Raw genomic sequence first — 17,992 nt, forward strand, 5'->3', positions numbered from 1 at the left:
CACAAACGGGCCTTTAGGTCCCTGATGGGGTTTCTAAGGCTACTCTTGCCTGGTCAGTTTTCTCTTTGCCCGGTTTCTGTCCTTCTGCACGAGAGAAGGAGCTTTAGCAGTGTCCTTTTCTACGGACTTGCTTATACAGCTAATCCTCGACTTACAACAAAAGCAGTAGCCCTTAGGCTTATATACAACTTCGTAGTACTTTCCAGCCCTCTCTAAGTGGTTTGCAGAGTCAGCCTCTTGCCCCCAACAATCTGGGTCCTCATTTTACCCACCTTGGAAGGACAGAAGGCTGAGTCAATCTTGAGCCTGGTGGGATTCAAACTGCCAAATTGCAGTCAGCTAGCAGTCAGCGGAAGCAGCCTGCAATACTGCATTCTAACCACTGCACCACCACAGCTCATAACAGTTCATTTATTGACCGTTCAAAGTTACAACGGCACTGGAAAAAGTGACTTATGACCGTCTTTCACAGTTACCACCTTTGCGGCATCCCTGTCATGCCCCTGGTGGAGACTGACTCTGGGGGAGAGGAGGAACAGCTGACAGGGAGTGGGGATGTGGCTCCAGAGGTTGTGGAGGAGGCTGGGGAAGGGCTGAGGTCAGCTGGGCAGTCAGAGGAGGACCCAAACCCATTCCCCTAGGTCACGCAGGGAGAAGAGGATCAGGGAGAGACATGGTCTACTCGAGAGGAGGGGGCCTTGATCCTCTTCATGGGCTGCAGCTGTGACAACTGCATGAGAGGACGGACATGCGTACGGGCAAGCGCTAGAAACAAAGCGTGGAAATATCTCTAGTTTATGGTTCCTCTCTGAGTTTGGTGTCCTTCCCAGTGTGTGTTCTGATATCTGTGGACGTCCTCCAGCCCTGATCTTGCCTGGCTTGTGTTGCTTTTTCCCTTCTTCTTGTAACTGTTTGTGGGGGAGTTTTTTGGCTTCCATCAAGAATATTCGGCGCTTGGAAGCAAAGTGAAGGAATAAAAGGGGCTTCACCTGTTTTCTGTGATTGTGTTTGTTTTGTATCCCACCCTGGGTCATCACAATCCCCCTGCTCATGTGATCAAAACCCAGAAGCTCGGCAATCGGGTCATACTTATGGCCGCTGCTGTGTGCCAAACTTAGCTGATGCCCTTTTGTGATCTTCTGACAAGTCAATGGGGAAGCCTGATTCGTTTAGCAACCAGGTTCCTAACTTATCAACCGCAGTGATTCACTAAACAACGGTGGCAAGAAAGGTCGTAGAATGGGGCAAGACTCACTTAACAAAGCGTCCTCAAATCATATTTGAAACTGCTGCTCTTGACAACATCCCAAAGAGGCTGGAGGAGGGGGGGGAGGGGAGGGCTCTCCATCATGGCCCCTGGACTCCACCCAGCCAGGAAGTGGTTGGTTGACTGGCCCCGCCCACCTTTTGTTCCTGTCGTGCTGGTCTCTCTCTCGGTCCCGCGGATCAGCATAGGCCAAGTTCCCAAGGCGAAAGTCGTCAGGCGAAGATTCGGCCCAGCCTATGGCGTGTTCCATGTCTTTGCTGGCTACAAAAGTCAAAAGCTGATTAGCTGATCCCAGGGAGGGTGGGACCTGCAAGAGAACCCCGCTCCCAGCCCAGCAGCATAACACGCGCCTGGCCCAAAAGTCATGGCCCTGCCCTTTTAGCGTTTAGCGACAACGGAAGTCCAAATAAAGGACTGGCTCAGCCTTATGGCAGGACAGGTTTTCTGTGAAAACATAAGACTCCTAGGGCTGGAAGGGACCTTGGGGGGTCTTCTAGTCCAGCCCCCTGCTCAAGCAGGAGACCCTATACCATTTCAGACAAGTGGCCGTCCAGTCTCTTCTTTGAAAACCCCAATGTTGGATCACGCACACACCTTCTGAAGGCAAGCCGTTCCACTGGCTCATTGTCCTCCCTGTTCGGCAGTTTCTCCTTAAATCCAGGTTGCTTCTCTCCTTGATTAATTTCCACCCATTCTTTCTTTTCCTGCCCTCTGGTGCTTTGGAGAATATTCGGATCCCCTCTTCTTTGTGGCAGCCCCTTAAATACTGAACACTACTATCATATCACTCCTATTCTTCTCTAGACTAACCACACCCAGTTCCAGCAATCGTCCTTCGTATGTTTCAATCCTTCATGCCTCTTAGTTGCTCTTCTCTGCGCTTCTTCCAAAGTCTCAACATCTTTTTTGTAAAGTGGTGACCAAAACTGGATGGAGTTGTTTGTAAGAAAATGTTTCTCTAAGCAATTGTGGATTGCATTTTAGGCAATCCACAGGTGATCCCTACCTTCCTTAACTCAGCAGGGGGCTTTTTTAAAAAGTATTTCTTGAGAGCAGCAAACATTTCTTCCAAAGAACCTTCCTTGCTTCCAGGATGGTACCTACTAAGTGGCACAAGGGCCTTACCCCAAATCATCTTTGCACTTTGGCAACCATGGGCAGATGCCCCTCATCAATTAATTGCTAATGGGACTAATAGTCTGTAGAGTTTCTCAGTCCTCCAGGTCATGGTTTCCACAAAGGTGCTTTCTCAGGAGGCAACTGGACTTTCTGGTTTTTCTTGGAAGACGTTTCGCTTCTCCTCCAAGAAGCTTCTTCAGTTCAGACTTGGATGGTGGGGAATGGAAGGACTGATACTCCTTGCAGACAGCTGGTCATTTGCATCCCTTTAAAGGGTCCTTGAGGCCACTTGGAGGTTTATCCATGTTCTCAGGGTCACCTGAGTGGTGCAAATGGTTCCTGTAGTCTCATCTCCCCCCCACCCGAAATCCATTCCCTATTCCCATACCATTCAAAGAGTGTTCATCCCAAATTGTATAGCTAAAAGTCTGTAGAGATTCTCAGCCATCCAGGTCATGGTTTCCCCAAAGGTGCTTTCTCAGGAGGCAACTAGACTTCCTGGTTTTTCTTGGAAGATGTTTCACTTCTCATCCAAGAAGCTTCTTCAGCTCCAACTGGATGGTGGGCAATGGAAGGATTTATACTCCTTGCAGACAGCTGGTCATTTGCATCCTTTTAGAAAATCATTGAGATCACTTGGAGGTTTGTCTGTGTCCTCAGGGTCACCTGAGTGGTGCAAATGGTTCCTGTAGTCTGGAAATCCATCCCTTATTCCCACACGATTCCAAGGGTGCTCATCCCAAATTGTATAGCTAAAAGTCTGTAGAGACTCTCGGTCTTCCAGGTCATGGCTGCCCCCAAAAGGTGCTTTTTTTCACTTTACTTTTTTCCAGTTGCTTCCTGAAAAAGCACCTTTGGGATAATGGGACTAATGAATCCTTTAGCTAAATTAATCTGGGACGTCTTTAGCAAAACGCCACCTCTCCTTTTCAAACATGCCAAACCTAGTAAAAGACAACAGAGATATTCCAAGAAGCTTAAACCCCTTCCCCCAACTGGGAAAGCCTACACAGAGGGTTGTGAATCTTTCTGATGCCAAAAATCGGAAAGGTAAAGCCCTGCAGGTACTGCCAAGGTAACAGAGGTGTGCAAACCTGTGTTCCAACTGCTGGTGCTCAGTCCAGGGTCTGACATGCTGGAACAGGAGCCAGAGGATGTGAAGCTGGGCTGTCAAGGGCGAAACAAGAGGGAATCACATCAGAATCTCCCCCCAAAGAGTGCAGGGAGGGAAAAGGGCAGGAATGCAAATCAGCTCGTACGTATCGACTGTGGCTGGAGGGGTGCTGAGGAGCCAGGCCTGCCGGGTTTGGGATTCCCTGAGGTCTGGACTGGGTCTCAAAGACGCTGCACAGCATAGCCAAGGTCTGCACATCGTGGAGCTGGCAATAGTGTGCCAACCTACAGAGGGAAAGAAGAAGAAGAAAATAGCCCTCAGCTATTTACAGATTAAAACTTGGAACAGAGAGGCTGGATTTTTGTAACGTGCCGATGCCAAAAGCAAACACAACTGCTCAATGTAACAGCGGAGAATATTTCAGCTCATATTCAGGGCAGGCAGGAAGGTGGATCTAACTTGTTTGCCCCCCAGAAGAGGAAGGCTTGATATCTAAATCTATCTATCTATCTATCTATCTATCTATCTATCTATCTATCTATCTATCTATCTATCTATCTATCTATCCATCCATCCATCCATCCATCCATCCATCCATCCATCCCTCTATCTTCTGATCCAAACCTTGTTCCAAAGAAACAAACACGAAACAGAGGTAACAGCAAAATCTTTTAATGATTCTTTATGAATTTCGTTCCTTCCCGGTTAAAAGGCTGTTTCAAATTAATTGTCTCTGATAAGAACGAGGTTCTTGCCAAGGTTGTGCAAGACTGCCAAGAACACCAGATAAAGTTGCCAAGAAATATCTCAAACACAAAGAATCTCCAAACACAAACCTAAGATATTCCGAACATCCACAAGGCTTGAGTGCAAAAACTTCTTTGCTTCCTGCAAAGAACTCCGGTTTCTCAGCTGACTTTTATCCCTTAAGGGAGGGGCCATTACCTCGCAGTCTTACTCCCGAGTAGCCCGTGCTGCTGCAGCTGCCCTTTCCTTTGAGCAGCCCTACACGCATGCGCACTGGGCACAGGCTCCTCGGGGAACTCTTCCTCACTGCTGCCAGCCTCCACAATCCCCAAAGGCAGCAGTCCGCTCCCTGATGGTCCTGGCCCCATCCCTGCATCACACGCAGGGCCCTCAGCGGAGTCCCCACTCTCCGAGGCCTCAGCTGTCTGCAACTGCTGCCGGCAAACCACATCCATCCATCTATCTATCTATCTATCTATCTATCTATCTATCTATCTATCTATCTATCTATCTATCTATTGTCTGTCCATCCATCCACCCATCTCTATTTCTGTATCTCTCTCTCTCTCTCTCTCTCTCTCTCTCTCTCATTTATTTGCTGCCCATCTTGCTGTGGGGCTACTCTGTAAAACCGGGGGATGGGGGGGGGAGTAAATGTAACACTAGTAATTGCTTCTACTACCACATTTCTCAGTGAATCTAAGCCTGGCCTCTTAGTTTAAGAGGACAATATTGTGAGGAAGAAAGGAAACAAGTGTTCTCCTGTTATTACTAGTTAGCATTATTACTAAAATAATCAGAATTCTTGTCCATTATTATCACTCACTGCACTTGGAAAATTTTTACCTCTTTTTAAAAGCTTGGAACACAAAGAGTTGCAAGAAGCTAAATTTCTATGCCCAACAGCAGTTTTGTTCTACAATTTTCTCCACAAAACGGACCAAAGCTAAGTATTTTCTAAGTATGGCAAGGTATGCCTCAGGTGCAAAGGGTCAGGTTAAAGAGCATGGGAGGACACAGGTCAAAACGTGAAGAAAAATGCCCAGAAAATCCAGTTTTCCTGCTTGCCCAGAGGCCAGGCTCTAAAGGGGAGCTGTGATGAAATTGTGCGGTATGGAGCGGGGAGGCTGGGATGCATGTTCGTAGGAGTTCTGTGAGAGACTAAAACAAGGTTCACTTCAATGCAGCCAATCTTCTATCATGAGGTCTATCTATGACATACGTATACAGGTAGTCCTTGATTTACGACAACAATTGAGCCCAACATTTCTGTTGTTAAACGAGACATTTGTTAAGTGAGTTTTGCCCCATTTTACGATCTTTCTTGCCACAACAGTTAAGTTGAATGGCTGCAGTTGCTAATTTATAACAAGGTTGTTAAGTGATCAAATGAGTGATCACTTGGTCTTCCGGTTTGAAGGGCTTCGGCGACAGACAGAAATCTGCGATCGTGCGCAGTTTCTGCCTTGGCTCACTGCTGGAGCGCCCCGAGCTGGCTGGTTTTGGGGCTAAGCCACCCCGTAGAGGTGGTGAAGGGGGGGGGGGGAGACCGCCAGCAGGGTCGAGGAGAGCCGCATCTCTCCTCCTCAGCTGGCCATTACTCCTTTTCCCAAAGGCAGTTGCAGCAGTGGTCAGAAATGGCCACCATAAAGAAGAACTCGACTGGAAAAGAATGTGCAGGAGGAAGATAAGAAGTGAAAGTTTTGGCTGAATGGGTTAAATTATAAAAGCAACAACTAAGGTACCCTGGAATTTAAACTTACAAAAAATAACATCGCTCCCAAAGAAGAGTCGGAAGCAGCGAAGGAAAGGGAAAAGGGAAAAGTTTGGCTTTTTTTTTTCTTCTCTCTCCTTCCCTGTACTGACAACTAAGAGACTTAAATAAGAAATTGGAAAAAACTTCAACAGGACTTCTAAAAGATACATTTTAATTGAAACTTTGCAACTAAATAGTAACCCCAGGAAGAGAAAGTGAAAAAAAAGAGCAAAAAAGAAACAGCTTGCGTGTATTTGGATTATTTGGTGATCTTTGGATTCTTGGTTATTATATTTGAATGACTAAAATCAATCGAGTGGTTGTTTAAAAATTTATACAATGACACCACTTCTGGATGAATTGAAAATGGAACTTAAAAAGTACAAAGAAGATGCACAAGAAGGGAAGGGTTCTTTTGGCTTCGTTTTTCAATTCTTAGAAATGGAGATTTGGAACTATGAGAAACAACAAGAAACGACTGCAAAACAAGAAGACTGGGACAAAGAAGAAGCCATCTTTAATGAACAAGTAATTTTATGTGGGGAAGAAAAAAGAAAGGGGAGAAAGAGAATGGAGAATTTAAGACTTAAAAAAACAACCAAAGAAAAGAAAAATAATTTGAAAAATAAGTATATTACTGGAAAGCAACAGAAAAGGGGACTATAGAAGAGAGAAATAGAGGTAGAGAGACAAGGGGGTAAAAAGGGGAGAGAGAAGAGAGAAAAGAAGGAAAGGAAAAGAAGTTACAAAGGACCGGAGCAAGATACAGAGAAACAGGACCTAGTTAGAGATAATGGGTGAAAATCTAACTGAAAAAGGGATTCTGTAAAGGTACATAAGATTGTATTGTTATATTAGTAATAGAAATAACTTTAGAAAATTGGAAACAACGTATGATTAAAATGAGGGATTAAATAGTGTAATTTAGTGAAATGTTTGTGAATAAAATAAGTGAAATAAAATAAATGAGAAAATTGAATTAGGAAGAAATGGGAACATTTTAATTAGTTAATGTTTTATAAAATATAATGTGAAGGGGGGGGAATTAACTATGGGAAGCTTGTAATTGTTCCCATAGAAGTATGATATTTAATTGAAAAGTAATGTTAAGGATGTTAAGACTTTAATGAATATTAATATTAATGATAGAATTGAATGGAATGTTGTTTTAATTATATACATTTATAATTTTTTTCTTTTTTTAAGAACACAGTGTGTATTTTAAGAATGTACCAAGCAGAATCCGAATGGAAGTTATGTATTATATTGAATGTTACAACTTTAGGGAAAAGATATAAAGGCGTCATACTCCACTCAGTAACTACAGGATAAATTTTGTTTAATGAGAAAAGATAATAGATAATTGAAACAGGACAGACAAAAAATATAAATACAATTATTTGAATTGAGATAATTAAAATAAAATTGAGAAAATTAAAAGAGGGGAGAAGCTATGCAGAAAATGTAAAATAGTAATAAGATATGGAATAGAATATAAAAATGAGCATGAACCTGAATTTGTGTCTGTACCAAGAAATGTAACCCGGGATTACGCTGCTTTCAAAAAAGATGTTTTATTTGTATTTTTTTCTCTTTGTGAAAACTCAAATAAAATTTACAAAAATAAATAAATGAGTGATCACTTAACAAGATCAAGGGAAGTACTAATACCACTCTAGTAAGATCACACCTAGAGTACTGCATCCAGTTTTGTTCACCAAACTATAAAAAAGATGTTGAGACTAGAAAAAGTGCAGAGAAGAGCAACCAGGATGATTAGGGGACTGGAGGCTGAAACATACGATGAGCAGTTGCAAGAACTGGGCATGGCTAGTCTAGTGAAGAGAAGGACCAGGGGAAACAGGACAGCAGTCTTCTAATAGTTGAGGGGCTGCCATAGAGAGGAGGAAGGGGTCAAGCTATTCTCCAAGGCACTCGAAGGCCAGACAAGGAATAATGGACGGAAACTGATCAAGGAGAGATTCAACCTAGAAATAAGGAGAAATTTTCTGACAGTGAGAGCAATCAACCGGAGGAACAGAAGTTGCCTTCGGAAGTTGTGGGAGCTTCATCACTGGAGGCTGTCAAGGAGAGACTGCTTGGGCAGGGGGGTTGGACTAGATGACCTACAAGTCCCTTCCAACTCTGATTATCTGTGATCTGTTAGTGAATCTGGCTTCTGTCTTTGCTTGTCAGAAGGTCGCAAAAGGGGATCATGTGACCCTGGGATGCTGTAACCGTCAGAAATACAAATCAGTCGCCAAGCGTCTGAAGTCAGATCACGTGACCCTGGGGACGCTCCAAGTGTGAGAAACAGTCACGGGTCACTTTTTTCAGTGCCACTGTAACTTCGAATGGTCACTAAACGAACAGTTGCCAAGTCAAGAACCACCTGTATTAACATGTATCACTGCCTGAATAAGTTTGGAAACGCCTCCGCTAAGACTTCTCAGAAAGCAACCACTGGATGGAAAACTGCTGGTGACCTTTTACCGCTGCACCATAGAGAGTATCTTAACTTACTGCACCTCTGTAGGGTTTGCCAATTGCACAGTGGCAGGGAGGACACCCCTCCAGAGCAGGGGTAGGGAAACTTGGCTCTTCTATCACTCCCAGAATTCCTGAGTGAGCCATAAAAGGTTCCCCATCTCTGGCTTACTGGTTTTTCAGTTGTGAGGGAAATCAATTTTTGACTTGAACAGGACTGTTTAATATACAAATGTAGGACATATAAATAAGACTATGTCCTACATTGGTATATTAAAGAGTCTCACTCAAGTCAAAAATTGATTTCCCCCACAACTGAAAAACCAGTAGGCCAGAGATGGGGAACCTTTTATGGAACCTTTTATACTTCAGCTTCTGGGAGTTGAAGTCCATAAGTGATAAAAGAGCCAAGTTTCCCTAACCCTGCTCCAGAGGGTTAACATCATTGCCCAGAGGATCATGGGTTGCCCTCTCCCCTCTTTGGAAGAGTTTCATAAGTCCCACTGCCTTAAGAAAGTTCAAAACATCCTCAAAGATCCATCTCATCCTGGGAACCCCCTTTTGTTTTGAACTATGACCATCTGGCAGACGGTACAGGACAATAAAAACAAGCACAAATAGGCTGAAAAACAGCTTCTATCTCAGGGCAGTACCTCTGTTGAATTCTGCTGTATATAGTGCAATATGAATGCGATATCAGGGGTTTTCCATTCAATGTGTGGAGTGTGAAGGATGTGTGTTTGTGTTTATTTTCATGGTCATGATGTGCGCTGAAGATGGTGTTTGATTTCGTTGTATCAGGTGCAGTGACAATAAAGTAAACTAACTAACTAACTGTAAAGAATCCCAATAGTGTTTCACATTAATAAAAGGCCACAGCTTGGCATTTCCAGATAGGTTAATACAGCTCCCAGTTGCACCACCTCGGAATTCCAGAGCAAAAGGGAATCCCGCCCCCCCTTTCTTTTGCCTCTTTCAATGCGAGTGCCCACCCAAACTTCCTAGGCAGCGGCCCAAGAAACTAAGAGCCTCCACAACAAGCAAGCTGGGCAGCCTCTGCCAAGCCCTCTCCAATGTTTCCCTTCTCAGTGCCTCCTTACAGAGACTCCAGGAGCTGGCGGCCGAAAGGGTGCTGGGCCCAGGGGGTCTCCAAGTCTGGGTCAACGTTGGGATCCAGGCAGAGATCGGTCGCCACCGTGGCCAGGGACCAAACCTGGAAGAGAAGGCTGGGTCAGAGACATGCTGTTGTAGGCAAGAACTTCAGGTGGCTTAGAGCAGATACGATTTGCCAGCCAATAGCGGTAGCCCTTAGACTTACATGCCACTTCACGATGCTTTACAGTGTCCTCTCCAAGCAGTTGACAAATGTCAGCCTCTTGCCCCCAACAATCTGGGTCCTCATTTTACCCATCTTGGAAGGATGGAAGGCTGAGTCAACCTGGAGCCAGTGAGAATCGAACTCAGGGCAGTGGGCAGAGTTAGCCTGCAATGCTGCATTCTAACCACTGTGCATCATGGATGGATGGAAGGAAGAAAAGCGGGAAGGGCAATAGCAATAGACTTATATATTGCTTCACGGTCCATTGACAGTCCTCTCTAAGCAGTTTACAGAGTCAGCCTCTTGCCCCCAACCATCTGGGTCCTCATTTTACCCATCTCGGAAGGACGGAAGGCAGAGTCAACCTTGAGCTGGTAAGGATCAAACTGCTGGTAGTGGGCAGAGTTTAGCCTGCAATACTGCATTCTAACCACTGGGAGGGAGGAGGGGGAGGGAGGGAGGGAGGGAGGGAGGGAGTGTTTGAGGGGTTAGGGTCCTCATTTACCCACCCGGAAGGAAAGAAGGAAGGAAGGAAGGAAGGAAGGAAGGAAGGAAGGAAGGAAGGAAGGAAGGAAGGAAGGAAGGTAGCAATAGCCCTTAGACTTATATACTGCTTTGCAGTGTTTGAACAGTCCTCTCTAAGTGGTTTACAGGGTCAACCTATCACCCCCAACAATCTGGGTCCTCATTTTACCCACCTCGGAAGGGTGGAAGGATGGAAGGCTGAATCAACCTTGAGCCTAGTAGGATTTGAATTGCCAAATTGCAGTCAGCCGGCAGTCAGCAGAAGTAGTTTGCAGTACTGCACTCTAACCACTGCGCCACCAAGGCTCTTCTGATGATGGTTGAGCCTTTGTTGTTTGGGAATTGGGTGATACAAGGCAGTCCTTGACTTACAACCATTCATTTAGCAATTGTTCCAAGTTAAAATCAGTCCTCACGCTTGCAACCGTTGCAACGTTGCCAGTCCCCGGCGGGGGGAGGGATTGGCAATCTGCAGGTGTTTCAATTGTAACATCCCAGGATCACCACTTGCGACCATCCTGGCAGTCAATGGGGGAAGTTGGATTCACTTAATGACTGCGTGGTTCACTGAATGATTGCAGTGTTTCACTTAAGAACCGCGGTCGGGGGGCGGGGAGGGGAGGAAGTAAAGGTTTATCCATCTCTATCCTCAAAATCCCTGAGTCAGGCAAGACCCTTGCAAAAGGAAGGTGAGGCACGGAGGCAGGGCACCCCAAGAAGAGCAAAAAACCCAGCAGGAGAGGGATGCCTGTGGGACACAGGAGGGAAAGGTGAGGAGGAAGGGGCTTTTCTTTCAAGCCGGGCTCTCCTGTTTCGGTGACACTCCCCCCCTCTCAGCTCAAGAGGGTCTCCAGACGGTCCCGTAGAGTAGAGCAGTGGCCCCCCAACCCCTCTGGCTTTGCAGATTGGCAGGGGGGAGGAAACGGTTCCGTATGAGGGACATATCTGTGCGCTCGGAGCTCCATTTTTGGTGAGCAATGGGAACTCGTGTGCCTATGTGAAGCTCCATTTGAGGAGCTTCACGTGCGTGTGCAACTTCCCGCCACTCGTCAAAATGGAGCTGCGAGTGCTCACGCCTGCTTCTTGCAGGGCCCGGTTCAAGGGGTGGGATACGACAGGGTTAACTACCCGTTTGGGATTTACGAGCTTCCCTGCAGGCTGCGAGCCGCGTGCCTGTCAATCGTCATCAGCACGCTGCAAGCTGAGAAGCAGCCTTTGAAACAGCCCTCTTTTCCTGCTTTTTTAACTGCAGCTGTGCCTCGTTCGGCAGCTGAAGTTGAAAAATCAGGAAATAAAGGGTCAGGTAAGAGCCCGGGTGGGCAGGTGGGCAAAAACAGAGCTACCGGTTCTACAGAGGTGGACAGAACTGGTAGAAACCCACCCCTGCCCGGTTCCGAATGGGCCTCAGCCCAGCGGTTGGGGTCCCCTGCTGTAGAGTGAGGGAGAAGGAGCAGCACCTGCAAGAGGTCTCGGCGTCCCACTGTCAAAGCTGAGGCGGCGTTCTTCTGGCAGGTCTCCTGAATATCCACCACGTTTAGTCTGAAAGAGGAGAAGGGTGGCTGAGGGATGCGCAGCCTGTTCTCCTCAGCAGAACCTCCAGCTGCCAGGGGGAGAACTTTCATTTCCCGGCACCTAGTCTATTGGAAACCAAAACCCAAAACAACCTAGGGGAGTGCTTGCTTCAGGGGTTCCCAACCGGGAGGATATGCGAGGCGATATTCCAGGGGGTGCGAAAACTTGGGTTTAGAAGTTTCAAAATTATAGTGTGTAATGTATCATTATATGCATATAATTATTTATTTTTTTTAAAGGGGTGCGGGAATATATCAGCAGCATTCTAGGGACGCGGGGCATAGAAAAAGTCGGGAACCCCTGGCTTACATTAAGCAAGGTGCTGAAAATTGGGCAAACAACCAGATTCACATGTGTAGAAGTTAACGATTTATTTATTTATTGAATTTATATTGCCGCCTATTCCCCCCACGGTGACTCGAGGCAGCTTTAGTGAATGTAAAACCATATTTAAAATAAAAAAAACAATAAAAACTAACAAAAAGAATCAAATAAATTAATAAAGGTACGATGGAACAAAATCTGGAAAAAAAACAAATAAAAAATTACCCCCAGCTCCCACCCCCAGGCCCGACAACAGCAGATAACTACTACCGTGTTTCTCATATAATAAGGCCGGGTCTTATTTTTTTTTGAGCCCCGAAAAAATGGCTAGGCCGTCTTTTCGGGGGTGACTTAATACCCCCCCCGCTTGCATCTTTGGGTGGGTGGGCAGCGATGGCTTGGATGTTGACCTCGGCGTTGGTGGGGCACTTCGTATCGGGGTCAACGCAGGCAGCACCATATCCGGGTGTGCAACAAAAGTACTTCCTAACGGCAAGCCCCCCCCCCCACCATTCCCCCCCCATTTCGCATGTTTTAATACAGGCCTTAATTTGGGGGGGAGGGGCTTAATTTCATTTCATGCCTATAAAACATGCTGGGACTTCCTATTGGGGGAGGCCGTATTGTTGGAGAAACAGGGTAATAAGTACTAATAACTACTTCGTTATAGTCTGATTATTACATGGAATGTCCCCAGTTTGGCAGGCTTCTCTCAGGAACACTTTTGGATAAGTGGAGGGAAGGGTCAGTTCTGGATCTCCTGCAACTGGGCAAGGCCTCAAGACTAAATTCTCAGCTTGAGACCTCTTCCTTCCCTGGCTGGTAGGGTGCATTCCACTGGCATAACCAAACGTATTAGGTGGATTTGCATAGCGGGACGGCCCATTAATATTTTAGGGTTTTGGCTTAACAAGGCTGCTTGACACCAGGCAATGCGGTTTATACATAGCCTGGGAGGATTTGTTCCCGGAGAGTCCAGCCAATTTTGGTTTATGCAAAGTACGTTATGGCTTACACCACGTGCACACCCTTATCAGTAACATCAGGAACTGCCAGGCAATCTGTTACTTGAACATTTATAATAAAATGAAAAAGATTTCTAGAAGGCTGGGCAACATATGCCAATCCAAGAAGGGAACATTCTGGGGAACTCTGCTGCGTTCTGTTCTTCCCCGGGCCTTCGCTTTCGGGGGGCCATGAGGTGCTTTAAGAAGTCAATCTTCTGAGCAAAAGCCAAAAACTTTGTCCTCAGGTGGATAAATTCTTGGCACCCGTAAATCTCAGAGTACAATCCTCTTGTGATTCCCCTCTTTTTCCCACAAGGGTGAGGTGGCTGGGCCTGCCTCTCTCCAAAGGCACCAATAGTAATAGCCATACCACTTATATACGGCTTCCTAGTGCTTCCCAGCCCTCTCTAAGCAGTTTACAGAGTCAACCTCCAGCCCCTCATTTTACCCACCTCGGAAGGATGGAAGGCTGAGTCTACCTGGAGCCAGTCAGGATTGAACTCCTGGCAGGGAGCAGAGGCAGATTGCAATACTGTGTTCAAACCACTGTGCCACCACGCAGGGGTGGGATTCAAATTTTTTAACAACCGGTTCTGTGGGCGTGGCTTAGGTGGTGGGCGTGGCTTGGTGGTCATGTGACTGGGTGGACATGGCTTAGTGGTCATGTTATTGGCTGGATGCAGCCAACTCAACATCACTCACATCAAGGCACACATCTCCTCGCCTCATGACTGTGGGGATGCTGCAACAGTCGTAAGTGTGAAAAAGGGTCATAAGTCACTTTTTTCAGTGCCATTGTAATTTTGAATGGTCACTCCATACAAGCAAAGTACCAGCAAAGGAAGGGAAAAAATCTCCAGAGAAATTCCAGAGACAGGAAGTCTAGTCCTGCCAAGAACATTATAAGGGTTAGCGGAGAGGCAGTTTCTGTAAGCAACACCAGAATGTTTCCTTCCTGCCTTCCTTACAGGATTAGGCCAGTAATTTCTTCTAACAACTGGTTCTCCAAACTGCTTAGAATGTTAAGAACCGGTTCTAGCGAATAGATGCGAACCTTTCTCACCCCTGCCACCATGGTACGAGCAGGAGTGGCCTTCAAAAATTTTAGCAACAGGTTCTCTGCCCAGTTGCTGGGTGGGCGTGGCCATGGTGAGCATGGTCTAGTTGGCCTCCTGCACCCTGTCAGGGAGGGGGGCGTTTTTGCCCTCCCCGGGCTCTGGAGACTTTCCTTGAGCCTCTGGAAGGGCGAAAACAGCCTCCCTGGGCTCCAAAGGCTCTCTTGAAGCCAAAAACGGACCCATTTCCGGCCTTCCTGAACTTCCGGGAGGCCTGTTTTTCGCCCTCCCTGAGCATCTGCGCGCACCCTGCACTTACCTGCATCCAAATCGGGCCAGGTGGGGATTCCTGGAAGGGGTGGGGAGGGGTGGGCGGGGCGGGGCCAGCCAGGAGTGGGATTTGGGGGTTCTCTGAATTGCACAGAATCTTAGCTAGGGGCTCTCCCGGACCCCCGAGAACCTCCAGCAGCCCCACCCCCGGGTACGAGGCAAACTGTACAGCTACTCACATATACATCTCCCCTAATGATTTATGGACAGGGAGCAGGCAGGAGATGTCTTGAATGATGACTTTGCCAGCTGCTTTGATGGGCCGGCTGCTGGCCTCGGTCCCCTCCCGTTTGCTCTTCCATCTCCTGGACTTCTGCAGGGGGAGAGATGTCCGTCAGCGGTGGGGACGGTGGAGAGCAGCCCAAATGCAACGCCTTCAAGGACGAGAGAGTTTTGGGAACCAAAGGATCTCTCCAGACTCTGCCCTACTTAACCACAAAAGAGCAGCTACTACACTGAGGCTTCGGAAAAGGCGGTCACAACAAAGAGCAACAACAGAGGGAACGGCTGTGTTATTTTTTGGGGGGGATTGGAGGCCTACAGAAGGGAGCTAAAGCAGAAACACAAGCACCTTAAACTGAGCCACGCCACAGTCCAGTGAGCAGCAGGTTGCCTAACACGGGTTTTTCCATAACCCCACCCCCCCCAAATAAACAACAACGCCGAGGACTGACCTTCTCCATGCAAAGCATGTGCTACAACCTTCCTCAGAGAAGAAGAGCCTCTCTTGGATAGACTGCAGGAAAGGAATAACTTCCAGTGGCCAAAGGTGAGTCTGTCCAGGGAAGGCCCAATGCAACCTGTCCTCACTTGGCATAGTGAACTGTGCAGGGATTGTAACTCCCGGAGCTCCTACTGAGCAGGAAAAGGCTGGTCCAATTGCATGCACCAGAAAGAGAATGGGAAGGAAGAGGAAGAGGAAAGGTGCTTTCTGGGAATATAAAGGCTACAACAATACAAACTGGCAGGAGAAGTGAGAAGCAGCACCACACACAAACAAGCCCTCCTGTTTATTTGGGGTTACAAGTAACTCCTTACAGTTGGCTAGATTTCCCATATTACTAGATCAGTTCCAAGTACCCCCAAGGGGGGGGGGGAGGGAATGCAGGCAGAATAGGAGGAATGGTAGCAATTTAGCCACGCTCTCTGTGGGATCTCATAATTTTGACATCTGATTTGCAGGAGAAGGTAGATAAATGCCTTATAACAGGATAAATCTCCCAAAAGGTTCAACGTATTTCCCAAGGGCTTAAAGCTATTTATTTATGTGTTATTATTATTTTTTGCAGGGCGGTAGGGAAGAATGGGAATAACCTTTGCAATCAAGTCACCTTTAAAAACCTGCAAAAAGTCAGCAAAATGTGTTCCAGAACAACAATCCCTTAAATGGTGATTTTAGGTCCTTCTGAAGTGAGGAGACCTGCAACCTTATTCCAGCAAATTTTGGCAGCGTAGTATTGTGGGTATTGAAAGGCTTGCAAGCAGAATGCCAGGAGACATTCTGAAACGGCCTGTGCCACCATCACCAAGCAACTTCCAAATGTCTGGCTAGATATAGGAGAGTGCTGAAATATTTAGGATTTGTGGTCTTTGGAGAAGTTTCCTGCTGTGAAAAATCAGAAGGTCAGCAGCCATCAGTATGACTGCACAGGAGGAAGTCACAGGCAGTGATGCTGTGGCCAGAGTTCATGCCTCCCACTCTGCATTCATGCAGCTGAAATTCTTACGCGATGGCAGGCATTCGTTAGATGCTATTGCAGTCCTGTCATCTATGCCCTCTTGGTTTCTGAATGTGCAGGATGGTGTGTGTTCTATGCTTATAAGGAAGGAGAGAAAGAGAGAGAGAGAGAGAGAGAGAGAGAAGCAAAATTTGCAATTTGTCCCTTCTTTTGCAAATCACATGTGCTTGCATAGATTTGTAATTCTGAATTCCTGTTCTGCCTCATAAGTCCTTCCACACTTAAGTGCTTGGAAGGAGGCAATTGACAGGAAGTTGACAGGAAGATCAGAAAAGAAAATCTGTACTGTTACTGTATTCTCAGCAAATCTAACACAATAAAATAAATCATTTGATGGTTAAAGTAGCCTCACATCTCCACAGAGTAAAATGCACACTCAGAATTTCATAAGGCATCACATTCAAACTTTCACCTTTGGTTAAAAGTGAAAAGGTATCAAAGCTACAAAGCTACAGATTAACAGATGTTTAATGAGGTGCTTGCAATGGGAGATATTAATCTTTGAAAAGTTAAATACCACAATGCAGCCATGGTGGGAGTAGATTGTTCCTCCTATTTATCCCCTAAAATCCCTTCTCCAAGCATTTCTTAAAAATTAAAGTAACATCTCTTGAAATCCTAAAACTTTACGTTCTACAGTACAACGTTTAGCACTTTTAGTTGCTCTGCAGACAGAGCTGTCGCATTGAAAGGTGGGGAGCCAGAAACATCCATTTTCCAGCAAATAATTTTGCGACAGAGCCCAGACCTCCTTGGCCAGCTATTCTCTAGCCTGGCATGGAAGCATGGAGGGAAGTTACTGCAAGATGGGCGAGGGCACTAATGCCCAAAGGATTGGGCACAGGAGAAAGCTGAACATCAGCAAACTGGAGCTGCCTCGTCTTCTACGATCAGGAAGGTTGCAGGAAGGGAGCCTGTTAGTTTGGGTAGGCGAATGTCAGGCATTTGGTAGTCCCTTCTCTAACCAAGCAATTCTATTTTAGAAGATTGTCGCTTTTTAGGAAAACACTTAGGCAGAAAAAGTGCTACCGGACTCCTTGCGATTGTTAGCATCAGAAAAGGGAGGGGTGCAAATAGGGGCCGCATTTCGCAAGCACACTACACTGGTGAACTCTGCCCCATGCCACTGTTCACGGAAAGAGACAGCCAGAGCGACAGAATTGTGGACGGAGAGAAAGAGCCAGCCCAAGAATAATAAGCCACTGGGGTTTTTTTTTTTTGTAGTCCCCGAGAGGATCCATACAATCAGCAGAGCAGGTCACATACCTACCTAGTCCTCCCACTGCCTCTAACTTCTTGGAGGAGCAAGCAATAGATGAAAAGACTAGGGTGCCCCTTGGCCAGTTTGGATGGGGGAAGGAAATTGGTGTTAAAGATCTATACGCCCTTTTTCTGACTGGAGTGCATTTGTGATTGAGAAGTTTACGGCAGAGGCTTTTAAGGAAACAAATTTGCCCCCAGCCCCCCAAAAGCTTTGAGACTTAAAGAGTGAAATGAGTGACTTCAATTTTTGCCAAGCGAAACACCCCCAAAACAAGGAGAGAGATGCATTATGGGCTTAGCCACTTCCTCCAAGGTGAGAGTGATTCACACACAACAGACAAAAGAGACACAGCCCACCATCTCGTTCCC

The 17,992-nt window shown here is 46.4% G+C and overlaps 1 protein-coding gene across 8 annotated transcripts in view; it reads right to left on the reverse strand.

Annotated features, from left to right (window-relative positions):
* The window catches only part of WDR59 (WD repeat domain 59), an 87,385-nt gene that overhangs the window by 10,637 nt on the left and 58,756 nt on the right, over window positions 1–17,992 (reverse strand). For 4 of the 8 annotated variants that reach the window (XM_026714414.2, XM_087940419.1, XM_087940420.1 and 1 more), the window contains 6 exons: window positions 14,801–14,934; window positions 11,791–11,872; window positions 9,591–9,703; window positions 3,646–3,784; window positions 3,481–3,553; window positions 1,405–1,528 (listed from right to left, as the gene is read on the reverse strand). In XM_026714414.2, coding sequence (XP_026570199.1) covers window positions 1,405–1,528; window positions 3,481–3,553; window positions 3,646–3,784; window positions 9,591–9,703; window positions 11,791–11,872; window positions 14,801–14,934 — 665 coding nt within the window. Of the gene's footprint in view, window positions 1–1,404; window positions 1,529–3,480; window positions 3,785–9,590; window positions 9,704–11,790; window positions 11,873–14,800; window positions 14,935–17,992 lie in introns of those variants that run through there. The other 4 variants (XR_015744929.1, XR_015744928.1, XM_087940423.1 and 1 more) reach the window with 3 other exon arrangements.

This window comes from Pseudonaja textilis, chromosome 11 (genome assembly GCF_049901715.1).
Source record: "Pseudonaja textilis isolate UNSWEBS1 chromosome 11, rPseTex1.2, whole genome shotgun sequence".
In the NCBI taxonomy this organism is placed as follows: domain Eukaryota; kingdom Metazoa; phylum Chordata; class Lepidosauria; order Squamata; family Elapidae; genus Pseudonaja; species Pseudonaja textilis.